The sequence below is a fragment of the Nannospalax galili genome, unplaced genomic scaffold, assembly GCF_000622305.1.
Source record: "Nannospalax galili isolate Female #2095 unplaced genomic scaffold, S.galili_v1.0 scaffold741, whole genome shotgun sequence".
Taxonomy (NCBI): Eukaryota; Metazoa; Chordata; class Mammalia; order Rodentia; family Spalacidae; genus Nannospalax; species Nannospalax galili.
In genome coordinates, this window is record NW_008346093.1 from 2,288,105 (window position 1) to 2,311,192 (window position 23,088).

General features: G+C 39.5%; 1 protein-coding gene across 2 annotated transcripts in view; it reads left to right on the forward strand.

Annotated features, from left to right (window-relative positions):
• Clcn5 (chloride voltage-gated channel 5) overlaps positions 1–23,088 on the forward strand; it is a 218,592-nt gene that overhangs the window by 176,680 nt on the left and 18,824 nt on the right. For both annotated transcript variants that reach the window (XM_029568035.1, XM_008842603.3), the window contains 6 exons: positions 2,924–3,023; positions 10,624–10,811; positions 18,019–18,141; positions 18,798–19,004; positions 22,068–22,148; positions 22,380–22,922. In XM_029568035.1, the coding sequence (XP_029423895.1) occupies positions 2,924–3,023; positions 10,624–10,811; positions 18,019–18,141; positions 18,798–19,004; positions 22,068–22,148; positions 22,380–22,922 (1,242 nt within the window). The remainder of the gene's footprint in view (positions 1–2,923; positions 3,024–10,623; positions 10,812–18,018; positions 18,142–18,797; positions 19,005–22,067; positions 22,149–22,379; positions 22,923–23,088) is intronic.

Below are 23,088 nucleotides of genomic sequence, written 5' to 3' on the forward strand. Positions count from 1 at the left end.
GTTTTGACTTTCCATTTTGGTATGTGATTTTGGTATGTGAATTTTTTTGTCGTTTGTGATTCTGATATGAGGATTAAGTTGAGGTATGCTTATGTTTGTGTCTCTTGGTCCTTTTCTTAATTGGTTATGTAAAGATGGTTGGTCCAAGTTTCAGGTTCTCTCATGTTTTATTTTGGAGGGAACTGATGGCTTCAGATCAGCTACTCAGGTTCCAGTCAGGTATAGTCAAGCTTTCTGTCTAAGGTATGGACCCCTAGAAGCAGGAACTCAGAGTTAAGTTGAGGTATGCTTATGTTTGTGTCTCTTGGTCCTTTTCTTAATTGGTTATGTAAAGATGGTTGGTCCAAGTTTCAGGTTCTCTCATGTTTTATTTTGGAGGGAACTGATGGCTTCAGATCAGCTACTCAGGTTCCAGTCAGGTATAGTCAAGCTTTCTGTCTAAGGTATGGACCCCTAGAAGCAGGAACTCAGAGCAAAATTTGGGAAGTTCCCTAAGGGGGTGCCGATTTGGGGACTGTCAGTCAGTCAGTTGAGTTCTCAGCCCCTATGCCAGAGGGAAGTTGGAACAGGCACTCTCTGGTGGTCTGCTGAGATCACAGTACACAGATAGAGGTAGGAACCTGCCCCCTCAGGCTGTCTGCTAAGATCTCAGCCTAATCCTAACAAAGCCAGGTCTGCCCCAGGGCCTTGGGAGGGGCCTCACACAATCCCAGTTAGGAGGTTGGGTACTGCAGAATTAGGGGAAGCTCACCACCACATGGAGTCAGGTTCCAGATGCTCTCAGGTAGTCTCCTGTGTTCTCAGCCCCTATGCCAGAGGGAGGCTGGAACACTCACTCTCTGGCAGTCTGCTGAGATCACAGTAGCATTTTTATTATTTTTATTTATGTGTATGAGTGTGTTGTCTGAATGTGTCTAAGTGTACCTGTGTTGTGCAATACCTGCAGAGGCCACAAGAGTTTCGGATGCCCTGGAACTGGGGCTAGGACAGTTTATTAGCTGCCAAGTGAATGCTGGGAATTGAACCCGGGTCCTCTGCAAGAGCAGTCAGTGCCCTTAGCTGCTGACCTATTTCACTAGTCACTCTAGCCCATTTTAAAGTTTTTTTTTTTTAATCTTTTTGAGACAGAGTCTCTCTAGCTCACCTGGCCTGGAACTCACTGTGTAGACCAGGCTGGCCTTAACTCACAAAGATCTGGGATTAAAGAATACTGGGATTAAAGGCATGTGCCACCATACCCACCCAAGTTTTCTTAAATTTTGTGTGTGTATGTGTGTGTGTGTGTGTGTGTGTGTGTGTGTGTGTGATGTGATTACAGGTGTGTGCATGCTACCGAACTACTTTGCTCACCCTCAAAATATATTTTAAATCTCCTTTTGGGCTAGGCATGGCGGTACACACCATTTATTTATTTATTTATTTATTCATTCATTCATTCATTCATTCATTCATTTTGGTCTTTTTGAGACAGGGCCTCCCTGTAGTCCCAGCTAGCCTGGAACTCAGTATATAGACCAGGCTGGCCACAAACTCAGAGATCCGCTTGCCTCTGCCACCTAAGTGCTGGGATTAAAGGCACGCACCACCATGTCTAGCTCAGTGGTATACACCTTTAATTCCAGCACTCGGGAGGCTGGTAAATGTTTGCAAGTTCAAGGCTAGCCAGGGATATATAGTAAGACCCCGTCTTCCAAAAACAACAACCTCTCCTTTTGAAATTTTATTATTTGTGATTTTACTATAGATGAAATTGCGATAAGTAAGTTTCAAGTATAAGAAATAGTGATACAAAAAAGGGTGTTTATCAGTAAAAACACTGTCAAGAATATAGACATTAGTCAGTGAGAGAAAGGTGCTTATTGCCAAGCTTGATGATTTGAGTCTGATCCCTGAAATCCACATGGTGGAAGGAGAGAACTGACTCTGACCTCCACAGGTGTGCTGTGGCATGCATATTTGCACACACGCTCACAATAAATAAATGTAAAATTAAAAACCTAAAGTAAAATAAAAGTATGGATACTGAAGGGTTGACAAGGGTCAGACCGCAGTAAAACTTTCTGTACATCCTGACACCCTCAGATATGCCTGCCAGTTTCTGAAAATGAAGGAGACACATCACTCATATCACTTAACATCCGTGATCATTGTACCATTAGGGCTTTGGGGATCAAGGCATAGAATTTTCCTAAGTGAGCAACAGTCTCAGATAGTAAACCTCAAGTTGTACTTCCATCACCCTCCTTAGCTATCATTTGTTTATTCTTTGCAAAACAGTCATGCTATTTGTTGTGAATCAACCCTTGTTGGGATAGCTGTTGTCTGGGACAGAAACAAACTCCTGCAATAGTCAAAACAGGTTGACAATATTAAAAAATTAGTGGTTAAACTGGGCATGGTGGTATATTGCTTTAATCCCAGCACTCCGGAGGCAGAGGCAGGCAGATCTCTGTGAGTTCAAGGCCAACCTGGTCTACATAGTGAGTTCCAGGACAGCTGGGGCTACAGGGAGACCCTGTCTTAAAAAGACCAAAAAAAAAAAAATAATAATGGTTAAGCTGAGTGTGGTGGCATGCACCTTTAATCTCAGCTATTGTGAGGCAGAAGCAGGTATATTTCTGTGAGTTTGAGGCTAGCTTGGTTTACATACTAAAATCCAGGCTTCCCAGAGACTTTGTCTCAAAAAAAAAAAAAAAAAGAAAGAAAGAAAAGAAAAAGGGAAAAGAGGCACTTTTGGCATTACAATAAATTGGTAGAGTTTAATAAATCTGAAAGTTCTTGATGAAATTGATTCAGTTAAATATTGTGTGAGAAGTAATTTTCAGTTCTCTATTTCCCATCATCATTTTTTTTCTGCTGAGCAATTTTGAGATGAAGGAAAGGTATTTGTAGAGTGTGTTAATGTTTTCTTATTTTCCCCTAGATTACGAATAAAAGCAAAGAGTCAACATGGGCCTTAATTCACAGTGTGAGCGATGCTTTTTCTGGCTGGTTGTTGATGCTCCTTATTGGGCTTTTTTCAGGTATGGTAAATTGCTGTGGTTTTCAAAATAAATCTTCCAGAATTGTGGTATGCTCCTTATGAACTAAACGAAGTGTTATATTTTCCAATCTGAAGTGAATTCCTGGTGAATATTTGGAAACTCAATGCCCCATATGTAAATGAGTACTAATACCTGCATTACTTCCCCAAAATACATGAGGGAATGCATTTAAACCCAGTTTGTATGTGAAGATGTTGCACTCATTTTGAAGCAGAAGTTAGCACAGTATTTTAGGGATCTTGAGGAAGAGCTCATCTGTTGGAGGGAAGATTTTTTTTTTAATTTGTTTTTATTGAATTTTTGTCTATTTTATACAGAATATCTCAATCAATCTTAATCATCTTTATACCTCCATCCCCACTGGGCACCCTCCCATAGCCCCCCACTAGAATTCATACACTCTGTCATTTGTCTTAAGGCCGTTTTGTCAAGTTAGTGTCCCCAGATGTTCCTCAGTACAAGTTCATCTGTTGAGGTGTAGTCAGATTTTCTAGAGTCCCTTGCTTTAGGAAGATCAGCTCTTCCTCACATAGCAATAATCATTCAACCTCTACAACTAAGGCTCACGGAACCTAGAGCGGGTGAAGAGGACGCCAATGAACCTCTCAACTCTCATTAATGAAGTTCCATTATGCAGCAGAGGGCCAGGAACACAAAAGGCACAAATGACCAAAGCGTAGAGATTGAGTCTGCAGAATGCTTGTTCTTGGACAGAAATTTAGATTAAAAAAATATTTTCTTTATTATTTTTATTTTATGTGTATGAGCATATTGCCTGTATGCATGTGAGTGCACCTGTAATGTGCAATGCCGTGGAGGTCAGAAGAGGGCTTCGGATTCCCCTGGAACTGGAGTTAAGGAACTGGAGTTAAGTTCATAGTTGCCATGTGGGTGCTGGGAATCGAACCTGCGTCCTCTGCAAAAGCAGCAGTCAGTGCTCTTAAATGCTGAGCCATCTCTCCAGCCCCAGAAATTTAGATTTTTATGAAGAGTATTCTCAGTGTGAAACTACATGACATAGAAATGTTGACTGGTGTAAGGACAGAGCTCCACACTGAGGTTCTCACTGAATCCTATGTTATAGCACTAACCAACAAAACAAATCTTTCATTGACCTTCTCCCCAGTCCTCACCATTTTCTTTGCCATTCCCAGTGTCATTGAATGTAGTTTGGGAATCATTTGAGCAAAGTTAAAATGAATTTTCTGTATCATCCAGTTCACCATTTGTCTTTTTAAAGTCTAGGCAAGCAACTGATATGCATGCTTCATAAATAATAGAAAAGCCAGAACAGGAGCACAGATTTTTAAAATTGTAACATGCCCTGTGAACAAATTGGGGGAGATTCTTCATTCTGTGATCTGTTCCTTGTCCTTCTTTGCTGAGAAAAATTCAGTGACTTTTTGTTGTTTGTAACTGAGGGACCTTGACTGCTTCTTGAGGTTCAAAATGACATTTACTCCCAGGATCATGAAGTAGCTGTATCTATATGCCAGCCTGTCTTCTGATTACAGTATCTCCAATTTTGTGAGAAGCCCTTCTCTGAGTGTGACTTGCCCACCTTTTAGACTCAGCAGGGCATGAAGGAAACTCATGGAGTCACTTTCAAGCTGCTGTTTTCCTAATGTTTGGTCACAGATACTACCATTACCCAAGAAAATGCAAATTGCTCTCAGGAAATAGAGGTCTCATTATGCCACTTTCCCCTTCCAATAAAAATTTCTTCCTCTGCTGCAGATGATGTCCACACCATGGCCTAACATCCAAAGCCCTACCAAATGTGGCAACTTTATGCCCATCAATCTAATTTTTAAAAATATCCATACCTGTGGCTATGCTAGCCATTCCAACCCACTACGGCCTATCCTTCTATAAAGCATTTCCATATTGCATTCAATAAAAACCGCTCTGGCTTCCTGCTTAAAATAAAAGATGTAGTGCTTGATGTGTGTTCCACTAATTATGTATAATGATTCAGGAATGTATAAATTTGCTTTTTTAAAAAAATTTTACAGTCTCTCCCTTCTCTTTCTCTCCCCCCCTGACTCATCCAGTTTAGTCTTTCATTTTATTCACATAAACAATGGAAAGCAAAGGAAATAAAATTTCATAGATTTACTTAATCAGCATTACACAGCTTCCACATAGCAGAACCAAGAACTGAGAAAACTGAATAACTATTACATGAAAAAAAAAAAAAAAAAAAACCTTAAGGGGCTGGAGCAATGGCTCAGTGGTTAAGAACAGTGATTGTTCTTGCAGAAGATCTGGATTCGAATCCCAGCACCCACATGGCAGCTAACAACTGTCCGTAACTCCAGTTCCAGGGGATCCGACAGCATTGCATGACATTGCCTATCCTCTGAGGGCATTGCACGACATGGGTGCACTTTCCTACACGCAGGCAATACACGCATCCACATAAAATAAAAATAATAAATAAAACATTTAAAAAACCTTAAATGAGTCAAATTCAACTGTGAATTTTTATTAATTTGCAGCAAAATACAGAAAAAGATATTTTAATAATTTGCACATTTTCTTTTCTCCCTCCTTAATTCAAATTTTACCTAGTTGTATTTTCTACTAACTGATTCTTGGAGTTTAGGGTTTGAAATTTGCAATGGTAGTTTATTTTACTTTTACTAATTTGTAACTGTGAGGCAAGTTTTTTTAGCACATTCTGGCATGGATTTTAGAATATAGTGTAAATAACTCCCTGAGATATTTTGTTGTTTTATTGTTGGTTTTTTTTGGGGAGGGGGAGTCTTTTTGAGACAGGTTCTCCCTGTAACCCCAACTGACCTAGAACGCACTATGTAGACTAGGCTGGCCTTGGACTCACAGAGTGTCTCTGTCTCCCAAGTGCTGGAATTAAAGGTGTGCGCCACCACACCCGGCTTTGTTGTTGGTTTTTGTAACTCTGGGAATAGAACCTAGGACTTTTGTACATGCTAGGCAAGCTCTCCACCACCAAGTCATTCCCTCAGCCCTTGTTCTTTTTTAAAAAATAATTGTGTCTATTATTTTTATTTTATGTGTATGAGTGTATTGCCTGCGTGTTTGTAAGTATGTAAGTGCACCCATGTCGTGCAGTACTTGCGGAGGTCAGAAGAGGGTACTGGATCCCCTGGAACTGAAGTTCTGGATAGTTGTTAGCTGCCATATGGGTGCTGGGAATCAGACTCGAGTCCTCTGCAAGAGCAGCCAGTGCTCCTAACAGCTGCACCATCTCTCCAGCCCCGCCCTTGTTCTTTTTAAGACAGGGTCTCTCTTTATAGCCTAGGCTGGTCTTTTTGAGACAGTCTCCCTGTCCTAGGCTGGTCTTGAAGTCACTGTATAGCACAGGCTGGCTCAAACTGTAATCCTGTTGCCTCATGCTTCTCAGTGCTGGGATTACAGTGCACTATCATACCCAGCTGTGACTGTTTCTTTTCTTTTTTTGAGACAGGGTCTCCCTGTAGCCCCAGCTGGTCTGGAACTCACTATGTAGACCAGGCTGACCTTGAATTCACAGAGATCTGCCTGCCGAGTGCTGGGATTAAAGGCGTGTGCCACCACGCCTGGCATGTGTTTCTTAAACTTTTATCTTCCCTCTCATGTGGTGGTATAGAAAGGTATATTAAGATATGGCTCTTACTCTGAGGAACTTAACTCATTCTTTCATGGTTGTTGAAGGGTGTTGTGTAGCAAAATTTCCTATAAGCTCCATCAACCTCCTCCAGCAACTCTAAATATTACAGGTTGAGCATCCTTTATCCAAAATGCTTGGAGCAAGTTGGTGAGATGATGGCTTATTGGGTAAAGGTGTTTGATGCCAAGCCTGAGGACCTGAATTCAATTCCCAGGACTCACATGGTGGAAGGAGAGAACCAGTTCCTGCAAGTGATCCTATGACCACCACACAAATTGTTCTCTGACCTGCACATGTATGCTGTGGTATGCATGTGCAGGTACGTGCGCTTGTGTGCGTGAACACATGCACACAGAATAAATGTAGAAATGCTTGCTGATAGAAGTATTTGAAATATTGGCATATTACATAATGAAATATTTGGGGGAGGGGAACCATATGTCATACATGTAGCTTGAGGGTAATTTTATGTAATAGTCTCAATTAACTTGGAATTTTTTTGTTCTTTTGAAATAAGATCTCACTATGTACCCCAGGCTGGCCTTGAACTCACTCCTGTCTCAGCCTCTCAGGATTACAGACTTGAGTCACCACATAACTTTTCATTTGGGTTTTGATGAAAAACCTCTCACATGACATCAGGTGTGGACTTTTCTACATACAATGTCCTTAAAAAGTGCTTAAAAAGTTAGATTGTAGACTGTTTCAGATTAAGGATACTCAGCCTGTATGCAATTTAAGAATAATATACTTGTTCTGCAAATATAGCTTAAAACAAGGTTCAGAAAAGTCTTCTCCTATGAAGGAAGCAGAAAGCTAAGGATAGCAGGCAGAGAGGTTTAAGAAGTATATTCTTATAGCATTAAAAATGGGGCAGTCAAAATTCAAATCCCAGCTCCAGTACCTGTTAGTTTTTGTGGCCATTTTGGTGTACCGATCTATAAAATGGAGATAATACAAGTACCTCTATTAAAAGTTTTGTATGAGGATTACATGAGATATAGCACTTAAATCACAGTGTCCAGTTATTAATGCTGCTCTTGTCTAGGGGTGATGATTAATTAGCCATGTACTATGAAATGACTATCCCAAATATGAAATGGTTCATCCATCCCTGAATTTCTAAGCATTGCCTGGAGTAGAGACTAGTGATATGATTTAGCAAGTGAAAGTGCTTGCCTCAAATGCCTGACAATCTGAGTCTCATCCCTGGAACTCATGGTAGAAGGAGAGAACTGACTTCTGAAATTTGTGCTCTGTACTCCATGCTCAAGCTTATACTCATACACACACACACACACACACACACACACACACACACACACACACCACACTAATAAGTAAAATACAAATTAGAAAAAGAATTGGAGTAATTGGCAACCTTTTTTTCAGTAAAGGGGCCAGATGGTCATAAATAATGATAATGTAGGAGTTGTGGTACAAATGGTCTCCGTAGCATCTACTCCACTCTGCTGTTGTGGTACAAAGCAGCCATACACTATAGGTAAACAGTGAGTGTGTGACTGCGCTGGGACATCTTGTTGACCGATACAGAGGACAAGCAAGATTTCGCTTTTGTGTTGTAGTTTGCCAGCTCATGATTGAGGATACTAATCCTTGCTGTTCTGGCTCTTCCAGGAGAGAGAACATGATTGTTTTGGAGTTGGTTAGTAGACTGTGTGGTCTGTAATGCCAAATATTGTAGAGAGGCCAAGAAAAAGAGGATGGTGGTAGGGGCAGGGGATCTGTATAGTGTAGTGGTTAAGAACATATCATTGTCCTTAAAGAAATCTCAGATATATATTAGGAACCCAATTTCAAGTTTTGGTAATCATTGGAAAGAAAGGAGAAGAAAAACCTTGGAATGGTAAAGGATAGTATTTTATTTGTTGGGACAGTAAAACCTTAAAAAACTTGTAGCCAGAGAAGAAGGAGCCATTCGGGAGAAGGAGATGGAGAAGTAGAAGGGAAAACAGAACTACAGGTGGCAGTAAGGTGTAAAATATGGCAGGTACATATGAAACATCCAGAGAATAAAGCAAGATATAGCTATAACGACATGTTAAGTTTTAAAAATCCAGATAGTAAGTGCAATAAAAGTTAGAAGGAACAGAAAACTGGGGGCAGGAGTGGCCAAATACACCAAAAAATTCAATAAAAAATATTTAAAAAGTAGTTTTCAAAATTGTGTTGGATTTCACTAGGGTATTTGAGTAGGTAAATACCTTGTGCTAATTTTAGCACTTACCAAAGCATATATATGTCATGGCCTCTCTAATCTGCTGGAATGTAGATACAATAGCCTTACCTTTCTAATGTATTTCTTGTCAGTAGGTGGTTGGTGAATGTTTTTTTCTTTCATACACACAGGGTATTTTGTTTTTATACACTGGGGAGCAAGAATAGAAAAAATTATGTCTGAACAGAACAATGTGGGGAGCTCAGGAGCTGAATTTTGTGATATCTTTACTATTTCCCTAAAGCATGATTGTGGGCCATTTAATCCTCTGATTGGAGTTTCTTTATCTAGCTGAAAGATGACAAGAAAGCCAGAATCTAAAGTACTTTAACTCTTTTTGAATTTAAATTTTTTATTTTAAAAATATTTTTAGTGAGCTTTTGTACATTTAACTATTTTTTTGGTCTTTTTCAGATAGGGTCTCCCTACAGGAGGCCCCAGCTGGCCTGGAACTCCCTTTGTAGACCAGGCTGGCCTTGAGCTCATAGAGATCCACCTACTTCTGCCTCCCGAGTCCTGGGATTAAAGGCATGTGCCACTACACCTGACCCACTTTAACTATCTTAATCCTATCAGTTTATTAGTCATAGTGCTTATAGTCCCAATTAATTATTTTCCTCATAATTTTCTTTTATGAATGTTGTGTATATATCTGTTTGTTCTCACTATGAAAAATTCAGGGTGCTCATATTCAGGGTTCACTCCGAATCAAAAGTATCTCTACTTTCATTTAACCTTCCTCTCGAATTACACTTCATCCTGTTATAAAATTAATTTCCTCAGCCTAGAATGCCCTCTGGCTATTGTAAAAGTTCCCTTGTCCATGATGCAAATTCCTTTTATGCAGGCTTAGCCTTTCACACCACAGACTTCACCATCTTTCCTCTATAGCCATCTCAATAAATATATGGAGTATTCTTTAGTGTGGGCAACTCAGGTTTTCTCAACCTGCTTTATGTAGAGGTAGTCATATCACATAATTTTTGTTGTTGTAGCTTTGCTTTGGTTTTTGAGGAGGAGTCTCACTGTGTAGACCAGGCTGGCCTTGAACTCACAGACCTCTGCCTGTCTCTGCTTCCCAAATGCTGGAATAAGAAGGGTGTGACGACTATGCCCTGTAAGTTATATAATCTTAAACAAACTTTACTGCTTTTATTAGAGTGTCATTCCTAAACTAAACCGAAGCAGTACCTTCATTATGTCAATTCAGCTTCCAGACCAAACTACTCCCTCTTCCCCAAACCATTTTGCTTTCCTGTAAGTCCCTCCTAATATACAAATTTTACATGCACTAGTGTTTAGATTTATTTTTAGTTATGTGTAAGCATGGGAAGGAGGGGAGATGACCTTATGTACATGTGAGTTCAGGTGCCCATGGAGTCCAGAGGCACCCTCTGGAGCTGGAGTTACAGGTGATTGTGATCTTCCTGACATGGTGCTGAGAATTAAACTGGGTTCTCTACAATAGTAGTACAAGCTCTTAGCTGCTGAGCCATCTTTCTAGCCTGATACTGGTTTTTAATGGAGCGATAGTAAGTGAAAAATCAACAATCAGAAGTTGCAGATAGAATGGGAAAATATGTTTATCTGTCATTTCAATTCCTTTTCTCTCAGTTTGGCTGATAAAGCTCATTCTGATTACTAGAGAATAGAATTTCAGAAGTGGAATTTAACTTTGGCTTTCCCTTCACTCCCGACTAAATCAGGTTCCTTAGCTGGTCTGATAGACATTTCTGCTCACTGGATGACAGACTTAAAAGAAGGGATATGCACAGGGGGATTCTGGTTTAACCATGAACACTGTTGCTGGAATTCTGAGCACGTCACCTTTGAAGACAGAGACAAATGCCCAGAGTGGAATAGCTGGTCCCAGCTTATCATCAACACAGATCAGGTAATATTTATTGATAATTTCTGAACCACTGAATTTTGGCTTTACCTTTATTTCATTTTTTAAACTGCATTCCTGGAAATTGTGGAATCTTCCTCATTATCATTTTCGTGGAAAGGGGAACTAGTGCCAGCTGTCATTTTCTGTGATTTAAGTGCAGCCCTATTTCTATGTCTTCTGACATGTGGAACTGTTTTTTGCTTACCTTGCAAAGCTTGGTTTGTTTTAAAGAAGGCTTATGTTTCTTCTTAGTTATTAGTATACAGTATAATTAAAATTACTTTTGCCTAATGATTTCAATAGAAATGTCAGGGCAGACAAGTAGCACATAATTTCAACAAAAAAAATGTAGAATGGTTTAAAATAATATTTATCATATAGATACCCAAAGTGATTTGTTCCTGAACATTGAATTAGAAAATTAAATTCACACACACACACACACACACACACACACACACACACACGAGTACATTAAATTGGGCAGAGGCACCATAAGGGGAGGTGCAGATAAGGTGGGGGATCTAAATACCACCAAACTATATTGTATGAAAATTTCAAAAATTCAGTAAATATTTTTTAAAGTTAAAAAATTGAAGGGGCTGGAGATGGACTCACCAGTTAAGAGTACTGGCTGCTCTTGCAGAGAACTGGGGTTCAGTTCTCAGCATCCACATGGTAGCTAAGCTAACAACCATCCATAACTTCATTCAGTTCCAAGAGAATCTGATGCATTTTCTGACCTCTGCAGGCATTGCACAACACATTCATACGTGTAGGCAATATACTCAGGCACATAAAATAAAAATAATAAATAAAAATAAATGAAAAAAATTTTAAAAATTTATGATACATTCCATGTCAAAATGACAGAAACCCAGGAATAAAATTGCTTATAGTCTCCTCTTGCAATTGAATCACTGTTTTCATTGTTATATAGCAAATATTTTTCAATACAAAAGTAATTTTATGTTTTGTCATCTTTCCTGTTTGGATCTCTCCTACTGGGACATGAGAGATGGCTCAGCAGTTAAGAACACTGGATGCTCTTGCAGAGACGGGGGTTCGAATCCTGGCACCCACATGGTGGCTAACAACTGTCTGGAACTCCAGTTGCAAGGAATCTGATGCCCTCTTCTGTCCTCCATGGGCATTGTACAACACGGGTACACTTAACATACACTCAGGCATACACATAAAATTAAAATAAATTTTAAAAAATTTAGATCTCTCCTATTGTAAAGCAAACAAAACAAAAACCCCTTAGTTACCAATCCCACCAATTGAAATAGGCACCCCTTTGAGCTCCCTCCTATTCATCCATTCTGTTGGTGATGCAGAGACAAGACTAGGACACATGCGTATACTCCTGAAATTTATCTTTAAAGCTGATTGCATAGAGGTAAAGAGTAGAATAACTACCACTAGAGGCTGAGGAAGGGAAGGGGATAGAGAGAAGTTGGGCTGGGCATGGTGATGCAAGCCTTTAGTCCCAGCACTAGGGAGGCAGAGACAGAGGCAGAGGCAGGCGGTTCTCTGTGAGTTCAAGCCTATCTTGGTCTACATAGCAAGCTCCAGGTCATTTGAGGTGCCAAATATTGAGCTCAGGGCCTTGAATGTGCTAGGCAAGTGCTCTAATAGTGAGCCAGTCCTTCTTCTTATATATTTTATAAAGCATTGGAAGAGGGGACTTAGAAGGCCTCAAACAAAGAAATATGAAATGTTTAAGGAAGTAAAAATGTTGAATTACCCTGATTTGATCATTATGCATTATATACATGTATGAAAATATCATACTGCATTTTATAAACATGCATAATCATTATGAATCAGTAAAAACACATTTAAATATTTTTATTATACACCTTGGTCCACAAAGAATTTGAGATGGTATGGCCCAGAGAGGAAGAAAGAGAGCAAGAGAGAGAGAGAGAGAGAGAGAGAGAGAGAGAGAGAGAGAGAGAGAGAGAAAGAGGAGAAGAGAGAGAGAGAGAAAGAGGAGAGAGAGAGCCCACAGTACAATAAATCAAGAGGAAAGGATAGGAAAATAATAAAGTCAGAAATAAGAAAGTTTATATCCATATGTGACTATGCATATTGGCTTGGGGGAGCAAAGGCTTAGGTATATGCTTCTTAAGTTGCAGTATAATCAACATGCCAGATGAATATTACATGCCTTCCCAAATCACCAGTTTTTCCTAATTATTTGGAAGAATTTCTTTTCAAAAATTAAATGTAAGCAATGATTTTAAAATGGAATGTAAATTTTTATTTCATTTTTCTTGTGTATTGAAGATTGAACCCAGGGCCACATGCTGGACAAATATTCTACCACTAGGTTACATTCATAATCCTTTAAAATGTTTTACTTTGAAAGCTAGACTTGGTGGCATACACTTGTAACCCCTGCACTTGGGAAGTAGAGGCGGGAGAATCGGGAGTTCAAAGTCATTCTTGGCTACATAGTGAGTATGAGACCAGCCTGGGATACACAAGACCTTGCCTCCAAAACACGGAAAATTTTTTTTTTAATTTTAATTACATTTATGGTGTGTGTGTGTGTGTGTGTGTGTGTGTGTGTGTGTGTATGTCTGTGCATGCCACAGCATGTTTTCTTGTGGGAGGGGCGTGGTAAGGAAGCAGCTTTAGCAAATCAGTTCTCTCCTCAGTCATGTAGATCCTGTGGATTGAACTTAGGTCATCAGGCTAGGCGGCAGGTACCTTTACACGCTGAACCATTGCACTGGCCCTAAGAAAACATTTTTAAAAATCGAACTGGTCATGGTGGCACATTTGTATAATTCCAGCATTTGGGAGTCAAGAGGCAGAAGGATCACTACAAATTCTAAGCCAGCTGAGGCTATATAGTGAGACTCTGTCTTAAGAAACTATAAATGTATAAATAATTAAATAAGCAAACAAATAAAGAAATTAATTACTTAATTAAATTAAATTTATTTTGAGACACGTTCTTGACAACTTGTCCTGCTGGCCTCCTGCCTTAGCCACCTGAGTAGCTCTATGCATTTTTGTTTGTTTGAAACAATCTTACTCTGTTGCCCAGGCTAGTCTAGAACTCACAGTAATCCTCCTGCCTCAGTTTCCCAAGTAATAGAATTAGAGGTTTGAGCTACCAGGGCCATCTCTGTGTTTTGTTTGTTAGATTTATTTATTTATTATTTTTATTTTATGTGTATGAGTGTATTGGCTGCATGTATGTAATTGCACCAGTGTCATGCAATGCCTGTGGAGGTCAGAGAGGGTGTTGGATCCCCTGGAACTGGAATTACCAACATTGGTTAGCCACCATGTGGGTGCTGGGAATTGAATCTGGGTCCTCTGCAAGAGCAGCCAGTGCTCTTAACCGCTGAGCCATCTCTGTAGCCCCCAAATAATTTATTTTTATTTTATGTGTTTGAATGTTTTGCCTGCATGTGTGTGTGTGTGTGTGTGTGTGTGTGTTTGTTGCCCTCAAAGGCCAGAAAAGCATTAGATCCCCTGGAACTGGAGTTATGATGGTTGTTAGCTGCCATATGGGTGGTGGGAACTGACTCCAGGTCCTCTGTAAGAATAGCCAGTGCTCTTAACTGCTGAGTTATTTCTCCAGCTTGTTTGTTTCTTAAAGGAAAAACACAATTTCTGTTTTAGCTCTATTCCCAGATACTTTTACCCTTGACCCTGACATCTCTATTTGCTCTCTTGGATAAGTTCTAGAATTTAGAATAAGAGTCTCTGTGTGTCTTTACCTTGCTTTTTAAGACAATTACAGAATCACAATTTTACACCTCTCATTCCATCCAGCCTCCCTCAATGGTTAACACTTTGCATAACAGCATAGGAAATTGATATATGTACAGTCTATAGAACTTCTCCCTGTTTTGTTGTTTGCTTTTGTGGTGCTGAAGATTGAGCCCAGGGCCTTGGGTGTGCTAGGCAAACACTGTGCCACTGACCAACACCCCCTACCCTGTCCTTTTCATTTCACTAGCTACATACAAAATGATGACAGAAGGGTGGGGGAGAAAGAAGGAAAAGGAAGGGGGAGAGGGAGAGATCTACAATTTTATGATGGTGTAAGATTGTTCTGTGACCACAAGACTCTCTTGTGCTGCCCCTGTGTAGCAAGTCCTGTATATGTGTCTGTTCCAATAGTTCCTTGTAAGCTGGAGCTTAGGGTTTGCTTGAACAAAAGATTTCTCTGGCTCTGCTTTTTTGTGAATGAAATCATTGCCTAGGGAAACAGTCTGCTGGGCTTTAAGATTTCTCTTGCCAAGAATTTGGCTTTCTGGTTTCTGCCTTTAGCCAGTTTCTGTTATTTCCTTTTCACTGCCTTTCCCTCGTTGCTTCTACTGCTGAAGTCCACTTGCTCAGAGCTACACTTAAAAGACAAAGAAATAGTCTATTCCTCTGAGGAGCTAAGATTATGGAAAACTTGTGTCAAACTCACAACTAAGAAAACCTTAGAGTTCTGATTCTCTTTGTGTAGGAGAATCTCCTTGTCTATCTCTTTAAATTTTTTAAAGATTTATTTTTATTTTTGTATGCATGAGTCTTTTGCTTGCATGTATGTAAGTGTACCTGTGTCATGCATTGACTGTGGAGGTCAGAGGAGGGCATTGGACTCCCTGGAACTGGAGTTAGACAGTTGCTAACAGCCCTGTGGGTGCTGGGAACCAAACTCATGTCCTCTGCAAGAGCCGCCAGTGCTCTTAACCACTGAGCTGTTGCTCCAGCCCCCACTGAGTCATCCCTCCAGCTCCCACTGAGTTATCTTAACAGTGCCTTATGCTTTAAAAAGTCAAAAATCCACTGGACTTTTTTTATTTTTTTGAGACAGGGTCTCCCTGTAGCCCCAACTGGTCGGGAACTCCCTCTGTAGACTGTGTGGCCTTGATCTCACAGAGGTTCACCTGCCTCTGCCTCCTGAGTGCTGGGATTAAAGGTGTGTGCCACCACACTCCATTGAGCTTTGTATTTCATGTAATTTGAAATATAATCCTTAATGTTCAAAATTCTTATGACTATTTGCCAGCCCTTTAATGTTAATGAATTCTTATTAGTGGTCAGAAACTAGAATTTCTTTGTACCACGCTTCATTATGATAGGGGACTAGTCTCATAATTATTTTGTACTCAAAAAATTTTTTTAAATTATTCTGTGTTCACACAAAAATAAGTGTTGCTTTAAGAAAGTACTTTTCTGCCGGGCGTGGTGGTGCACACCTATAATCCTAGCACTTGGGAGGCAGAGGCAGGCGGATCTCTGTGAGTTCAAGGCCAGCCTAGCCTCCATAGCGAATCTAGGCCAGCTAGGGCTATAGGGAGACCCTGTCTCAAAAAGACCAAAAAAAAAGAAAGAAAGAAAGAAAAGAAAAGAAAGCACTTTTCTTTGAAAAATCTAGATTTATCAGGGTAAAATACTTTCTGCTTACATACTTACTGCTTTGTCTGTGGTAGCATAATTCTTTTCAAGATGTAATCATTGTATGTGAAATATTTTTTTAAATCTTACTAAATTGAAACAGAGACTATAATGGTGGTTACTAGGGGCAAGGAGGGGATGGAAATGGTAAGAAGAAAGTCAAAGGTATAAATTTGCACTTACTGCATGAGTAAGTTTAGAGATCTAATATATCCTGAGAACTGTAGTTAATAATATTGTACACTAAAAATTTACTGTTCATACATAGAAAGGTAATTATGGAAGGTGATTAATATGCGAATCTCTATGACTTTAGCAGTCATTTAGTTATGTATATATGTATTAAAACATCAAGACTCAGGGGCAAGAGAGATGGACTGGTTAAGAGCACGTACTGCTCTTGCAGTGGACCTGAGTTCTGTTCCCAGCACCTACATCAGGTGGCTCACAACCAACTATAGTTCCAATTCTAAGGAATCCAACACCCTCTTATATCTGCATTCACATAACAAACCCACACATACACATAAATAAGAATTTAAAAAATAAAACATCAAGACTGGAGCTGAGCATGGGAACTCATAATTACACTTGGGAAGTGGAGGCAGGAGGATCAGGAGTTCTATGGCATCCTCTGCTACATAGTTCAAGGCTAAAATGGGTCTCAAGAAAACAACCCAAATAAATAAATAAATAAATAATAAATAATAAATAAATAAATAAATAAATATCAGGTAGAGCATGTACTTTAGCATGTGTGAGATCCAGGGTTAAATTCCCAGAATTAAAAACCAAAATAGGCTGGAGAGATGGCTCTGTGGTTAAGAGCATTGGCTGCTCTTGCAGAGGATCTGGGATCAGTTCCCAGCATCCACATGGTGGCTAACAGCTGTCAGTAACTCCAGTTCCAGGAGATCCGACACCCTCTTCTGACCTTCGAGGGCACTGGACGAAATGGGTGCACTTTCATACATGCAGGCACTGTGTACATGTGTGCAATCATGCACATAAAAAATTAAACAAATAAAATATTTAAAAAACCAAAACAAAATGAAACCCCCCAAATATCATATTGTTTGTGTTAAACATATAACAACAAAAATTATAAAGCAAAGAAAAAAATAGGAATTTTAGTCGCTGTAATCTGTAAGAATTTGACACCAAGGTAGAGAGCCAAAGGTAAGTATAATGGAATGTTGAAACCTGTCATCACTTCAAATATGTAGTCAAGGTTCAGCCATTCCAGAAACAGGTAAGAGTGTTAAAACTTGCATTAAATTTGACATAGAAGCATATATGTTTAACTGAAAAACTGACAAAAGCATTTATAAAATGTGACCAGACATGGTGTCAAATGCCTGCAAATCCTACTTGGGAGGCAGGGCACAAGGATTGGAAGTTGGAGTCCAATCAGTTTGCTACATAGTAAGTTCTAGGCCAGCGAGGCCTGCATAGAAGACCGTGTCTCAACCAAGAAAAGAACAGAACAAAGCAAAAGTGAATAATTTCGTAGTTTTCAATTATTTCTTCTGCTTGTCAGTTCTTAGAGTCCTTTGAGAATGTCCTTTGACTGTTGCAAAGCCTCTGATGTTTAGTACCAAGTGGTCTGACAATTTCAGTGGTTGCTTTGCTGAACAATCTAGAAAGAAATGTTTAAGCAGTATAATATTTTTTTGTTTTGTTTTTTCTCTTTCCTGACCTTCTCTTCTGGCAGACCATTACTCAAGAACTATATTCCTTACCCAGGCTATGTAGACTAAAACAGCATCTGTCTTTTTCTTTGTTCCAGGGAGCCTTTGCCTACATAGTTAATTACTTCATGTACGTCCTCTGGGCTCTCCTGTTTGCTTTCCTTGCCGTATCTCTTGTCAAGGTGTTTGCACCTTATGCCTGTGGCTCTGGAATCCCTGAGGTGAGTATGTTAAAGTGATGCATAATGGTAACATTATGAATCATTTTTTGGCTAAAATCTTGTAATATGTATTCCAGCATATATTACAGTTTGAGGAATATTAATCAAATCCTGAGGCCATCTAAGGCCATCTAAGGCCTATCTACATTTTCCTTTAAGTTTCCTCTCAGTCTGGGCCTACCTACTCTTGTCTAAGGATTGCTTTATAGTGACCAAAGCTACAATTTTAGGATATCCGGATGTCCTTGCTCTGTCTGTTTCCTAATAGTCACTACTTTCTTTGCAAGAAATCAGGCTCTACCTAATCTTTCAGGTTGTTTCATGAACATTGACCTTGTCCTCTCAGAACATTTTATAACCTGAGAAAATACCTACACCTGCTCTGCAGCTTCTGCTTCTCCCTCTGCACACTCTCATCCTTACAGTACACCCTTTTCCAGCTGCCACATGGCCTCTTACTCCCTCCAAAACCCCTAAAGCTCACAGAAAAGTTCTGGCTTTCTTACATCTCTCCTATACTAAGACCACTTATAAGACAAGTATGTATATGTCAGTTGTTCAGAAGGAATAGTTCTTATAACAGGATGCAGAGTTTTACTATTGAACTTTATTCATTTCCTTACTCTATATTTAGCCTCTCTGTGTTTGGTCTGCAGATAAAAACTATCCTGAGTGGTTTCATTATTAGGGGCTATTTGGGTAAGTGGACCCTGGTTATCAAAACCATCACCTTGGTGCTGGCAGTGTCATCTGGCTTGAGCCTGGGCAAAGAGGGCCCCCTAGTGCACGTGGCTTGCTGCTGTGGGAACATCCTGTGTCACTGCTTCAACAAATACAGGAAGAATGAAGCTAAGCGCAGAGAGGTAATGACCGAAGCTTGTAATCGGCTCTCTTTGCTCAGGAGCATAAGTGCTATAAAGTCAGACTTTGGGGATTCCACTCATGTGAATGCAAATACTCTATGATTTAACAAGTCTACTTCTGTCTTACAGCCTAAGATATGCATGTATACTGATGTCTGGGGATAGTCAGTCAATATAGCATTTGTTAACATAGTGAAAGTATGGAATGAGCATCGATAGGAAATTGGTCAAAAAACTGTGTTCTGCTCATATCATAGAATACTGTGCAACTATTTAAAAGATTAAGATTATCCTAACTATATTGACATAGAATGCCGGCAATAGAACACTAAAGCCAGTTTGTGACTACTGTTTATGGGATAATTCAGGAAATGCTTTTAAAGAATATATATTTATGCACCTAAGAGGAGAATGTGTAGGACTGGGATGATAGCTTAATTGATAAAGTACTTATTTGCAAACATGAGGACCTCCAGTTCGATCCCCAAGAACCCATGTTTAAAAAAGCTGGTGTGGTGGTACATGCTTTGTAATTCCAGCTCTGAGAAGGTGAAGACAGGCAAATCTCTGAGGCTGACTAGTCAGCCAGCCTTGTCTGCTTGGTTGATAGCAGGCCAATGGGAGACACTGTTTCAAAAAACAAGGTGGGTGGTGACTGAGGAATAACACCTGAACTTGATCTCTGGCCTACACATGTACCTGCACCCACACACATATATTCACCTGCACATACGTGTACCTGCACACATGGATATGTATTCACACCCACATCCGTACACATGACAAAAATATCTGGAAATGGTTTTGTTCTAAACTGTTAAAATGTAATTCTGATCCATGGGAGAATGAGGTAAAGGGAAGAGGGAAAAAGAAGAACCTGAACTTTTTATTGCAGTTAATCTTAAGCAAATATGTGTTACTTCTACTCAAAAATAAGTTACATAAACTAACAGAATTTGAGGAACTTGCTTATTCCTGTGGAAGAGTAAATATAAATAGTATATGTTTTAAATATCAGCTTTTTCATCTTTTATTGCTATCACATGTTATACTTGACAGTTTCTCTTTGAGCTGGATTTTTCTCTCTGCCTGCCTCTTGCCTCACCCTAGCTAAATTAGTCACACCATAGTATCACTGTGGTTGTTTTCAAATTTATCCAGTTGTTTATGTGTTCTATATTGAGGAAGGAGATTTTAAAAAATTGTCCCAAGTCATTGGTTACTTTTATTCTGCTATAATTAAGGACTTAAGAAAGTAATGGTTCTTGTTTTATTTTCCTTGAATGATATAGAAACCTTGCTTGGTCTTGAAATAGGTGAAAACCAAAGTAATTTTATGAAGGATTTTTTTTTACAGAACTGGGACCTAGTGATTTCTTCTGAAAACAAACAAACAAACAAACAAAAAAGATTAACCACATGTCCTAAAAAGAAACTGAAAAATGCTAAGATTTTAAGTATGGAATAAATTTTGATAGTTAAATGGGGAAAGTTATGGTACAGTTAGGAAGGAGAAGAAAGTGAGTAGGATCTATACAGTGATGTGTGAGTAGCTTGCTTAGCTACTTGTCATGTGGTAGAGACCCTAAGGCTATATTAAATTGGGAAAATTGTTAAGCAGGAATAATGTATAACAGATGTGAAAAGGCTGAAGAAAAACACTCTAAATAGCAAGACTAAAGTATTGATTGTTGCTGGCTCTACATGGATGAAGCTGAATTTGAAACTAGATTCCTTATAAAAGAGGAGGGGATGTAATTTGACTATTTCTCTTAAATATACCATACATTTCTCTGGTTAGGCCTACCAATATGTGAATCTCCAGTTTACTTCCTATAACCTATATTTCCTAGTTTTTCTTTAGTAGTGCTTGGGATCAAACCCAGGGCATTTCACAGGCTATCTTTTCTGTGGTTCTCAGTAGTAGCAGCAACCAATTGGTTGCCAGTAGCTTTATCAAAGTGACAGATGGTGGGAGTAAAACAGATTTCAGTTGGAAGGATGTGGAGAGATCCCATTCTACAATATAAAACTAAAGCAAACCAGCCAACTCAGTTTTTTCTTCCCCTTCCTATTTAATCCTAAATACAACTAGTGAAATTCCCTTTTACAAGTTGCATTTTGACTGTCCCAGTGCTTCTCAAAGGAAAGCCATTTGAGCTAAGTATTTTCATAGCCTTCATGGCTGACACCAGAGATTCCACTCTTCCATCTCTTTTATTTTCCTGGGTGAGCCTACAGTCCTAGAGAAATCTTTTTTCCAAGAAACATTTTCTTTTTTAAAATTATTAATTTTGTTCAATTTTGTCTTTAAAATATGCCCTCTCCAAATTACTTCTCTCCACAGCAAGTACTATTCAGGGAAAGGGCTTGTTCTTTTGAATTCTAGTTTGTTTGCATCACGAATATTTGTCCTGCACATTGTCCATACATGCCCACACCCAGAGGTGACACTGTCTAAATATCCCTTTTTATCCCTCTCTTGTGTCCCTTTTCCTTCTGATAGTTCATTCACTTCCCATTTAGCCTCTTTCCTTGCCACTTATCTTCTCTGCCTTTAAAAATATAGTAGTTGTCTTCCTATTTGTTTTTCTGTTGGTTATTGGGACTAGAGTAGGACACATGGTACATGGCATGCTAAACTGTAACTTCAATTTGTATTATTAATGCCTTCTTTAATACCTTATTAAAAACATTCCTTTAATGTGCTATTTAAATGCATCACCACAAGCCCTTTATTTAGGTGGGAATAGGTAGGTCTCCAAACCCAAGTTCAGTTCCCAATGGAGGATTGCTGGTAGAGGTTTAATTTAGAATTCAGTTCATGCCTCAGTCACAAACTAAAGGCTTCTTTTCTTGTTTAAGCATGTGAACTACATATGTGCTCAACATCCAGCATATAGTATTGCTTTCCAAGTAAACAGAAATTGAACTTCACTTTTAATGATATGGAGAATGTAAAACCTTTTCTTCAAAATACTTACTAGGTATTTCTTTTAAAAATGTGATTGAATGTAAGAAAGTCATATCATTCCATTGCTGATTTTACATTTCGGATTGTAGGTCTTATCAGCTGCAGCAGCTGCTGGTGTGTCTGTAGCCTTTGGGGCTCCTATCGGTGGAGTACTATTCAGCCTGGAAGAGGTAATGACCTCTAACTGTCTGTAGAGTGGGTGTGTGCTTTGATATTAGAAATCTTGGCCAATATCTATGTATGTTGCAGTCCCTGAGTGTTCTGCCTAACTCGGCCCTTTGCCATGTAAACAGAAATTTCTAGAGCATTTTCAACCTTGACTATAATCCTGGAAACCTTGGGATTTCATTTGGAACAGTTTCTACTTACTGACTGTTTGCTTTCTCATCTCTGTTTTATAGGTCAGCTACTATTTTCCCCTCAAAACATTGTGGCGTTCATTCTTTGCTGCTCTGGTGGCAGCATTTACTCTACGCTCCATCAATCCATTTGGAAATAGCCGCTTAGTTCTATTTTATGTGGAGTTTCACACGCCGTGGCATCTTTTTGAGCTTGTGCCATTCATTGTGCTGGGCATATTTGGTGGTCTGTGGGGAGCTCTATTTATCCGAACAAATATTGCCTGGTGCCGGAAGCGTAAAACCACACAGTTGGGCAAGTATCCTGTCATCGAGGTACTCATTGTGACAGCCATCACTGCCATCTTGGCTTTCCCCAATGAATACACCCGGATGAGCACAAGTGAGCTCATTTCTGAGCTGTTCAATGACTGTGGCCTTCTGGACTCCTCCAAGCTCTGTGATTATGAGAACCATTTCAACACAAGCAAGGGTGGTGAGCTGCCAGACAGACCTGCTGGCGTGGGAGTCTACAGTGCTATGTGGCAGCTGACTTTGACACTCATACTGAAAATTGTTATTACTATATTTACCTTTGGCATGAAGGTGAGGCATTCTTTTGGTACTTGGTGTTTGTTTTCTGTGGCTGTGGCTTTGGGGAGCAAAGCCAAAGTATCCTCCAATCCTCATAGCTTGTGTGTGCTGGACTTTCATCTTCCCCCAGTATGATTGATTCTTCTAGCCTTGAGGCCTCTTCACCCCCACTTGTTCC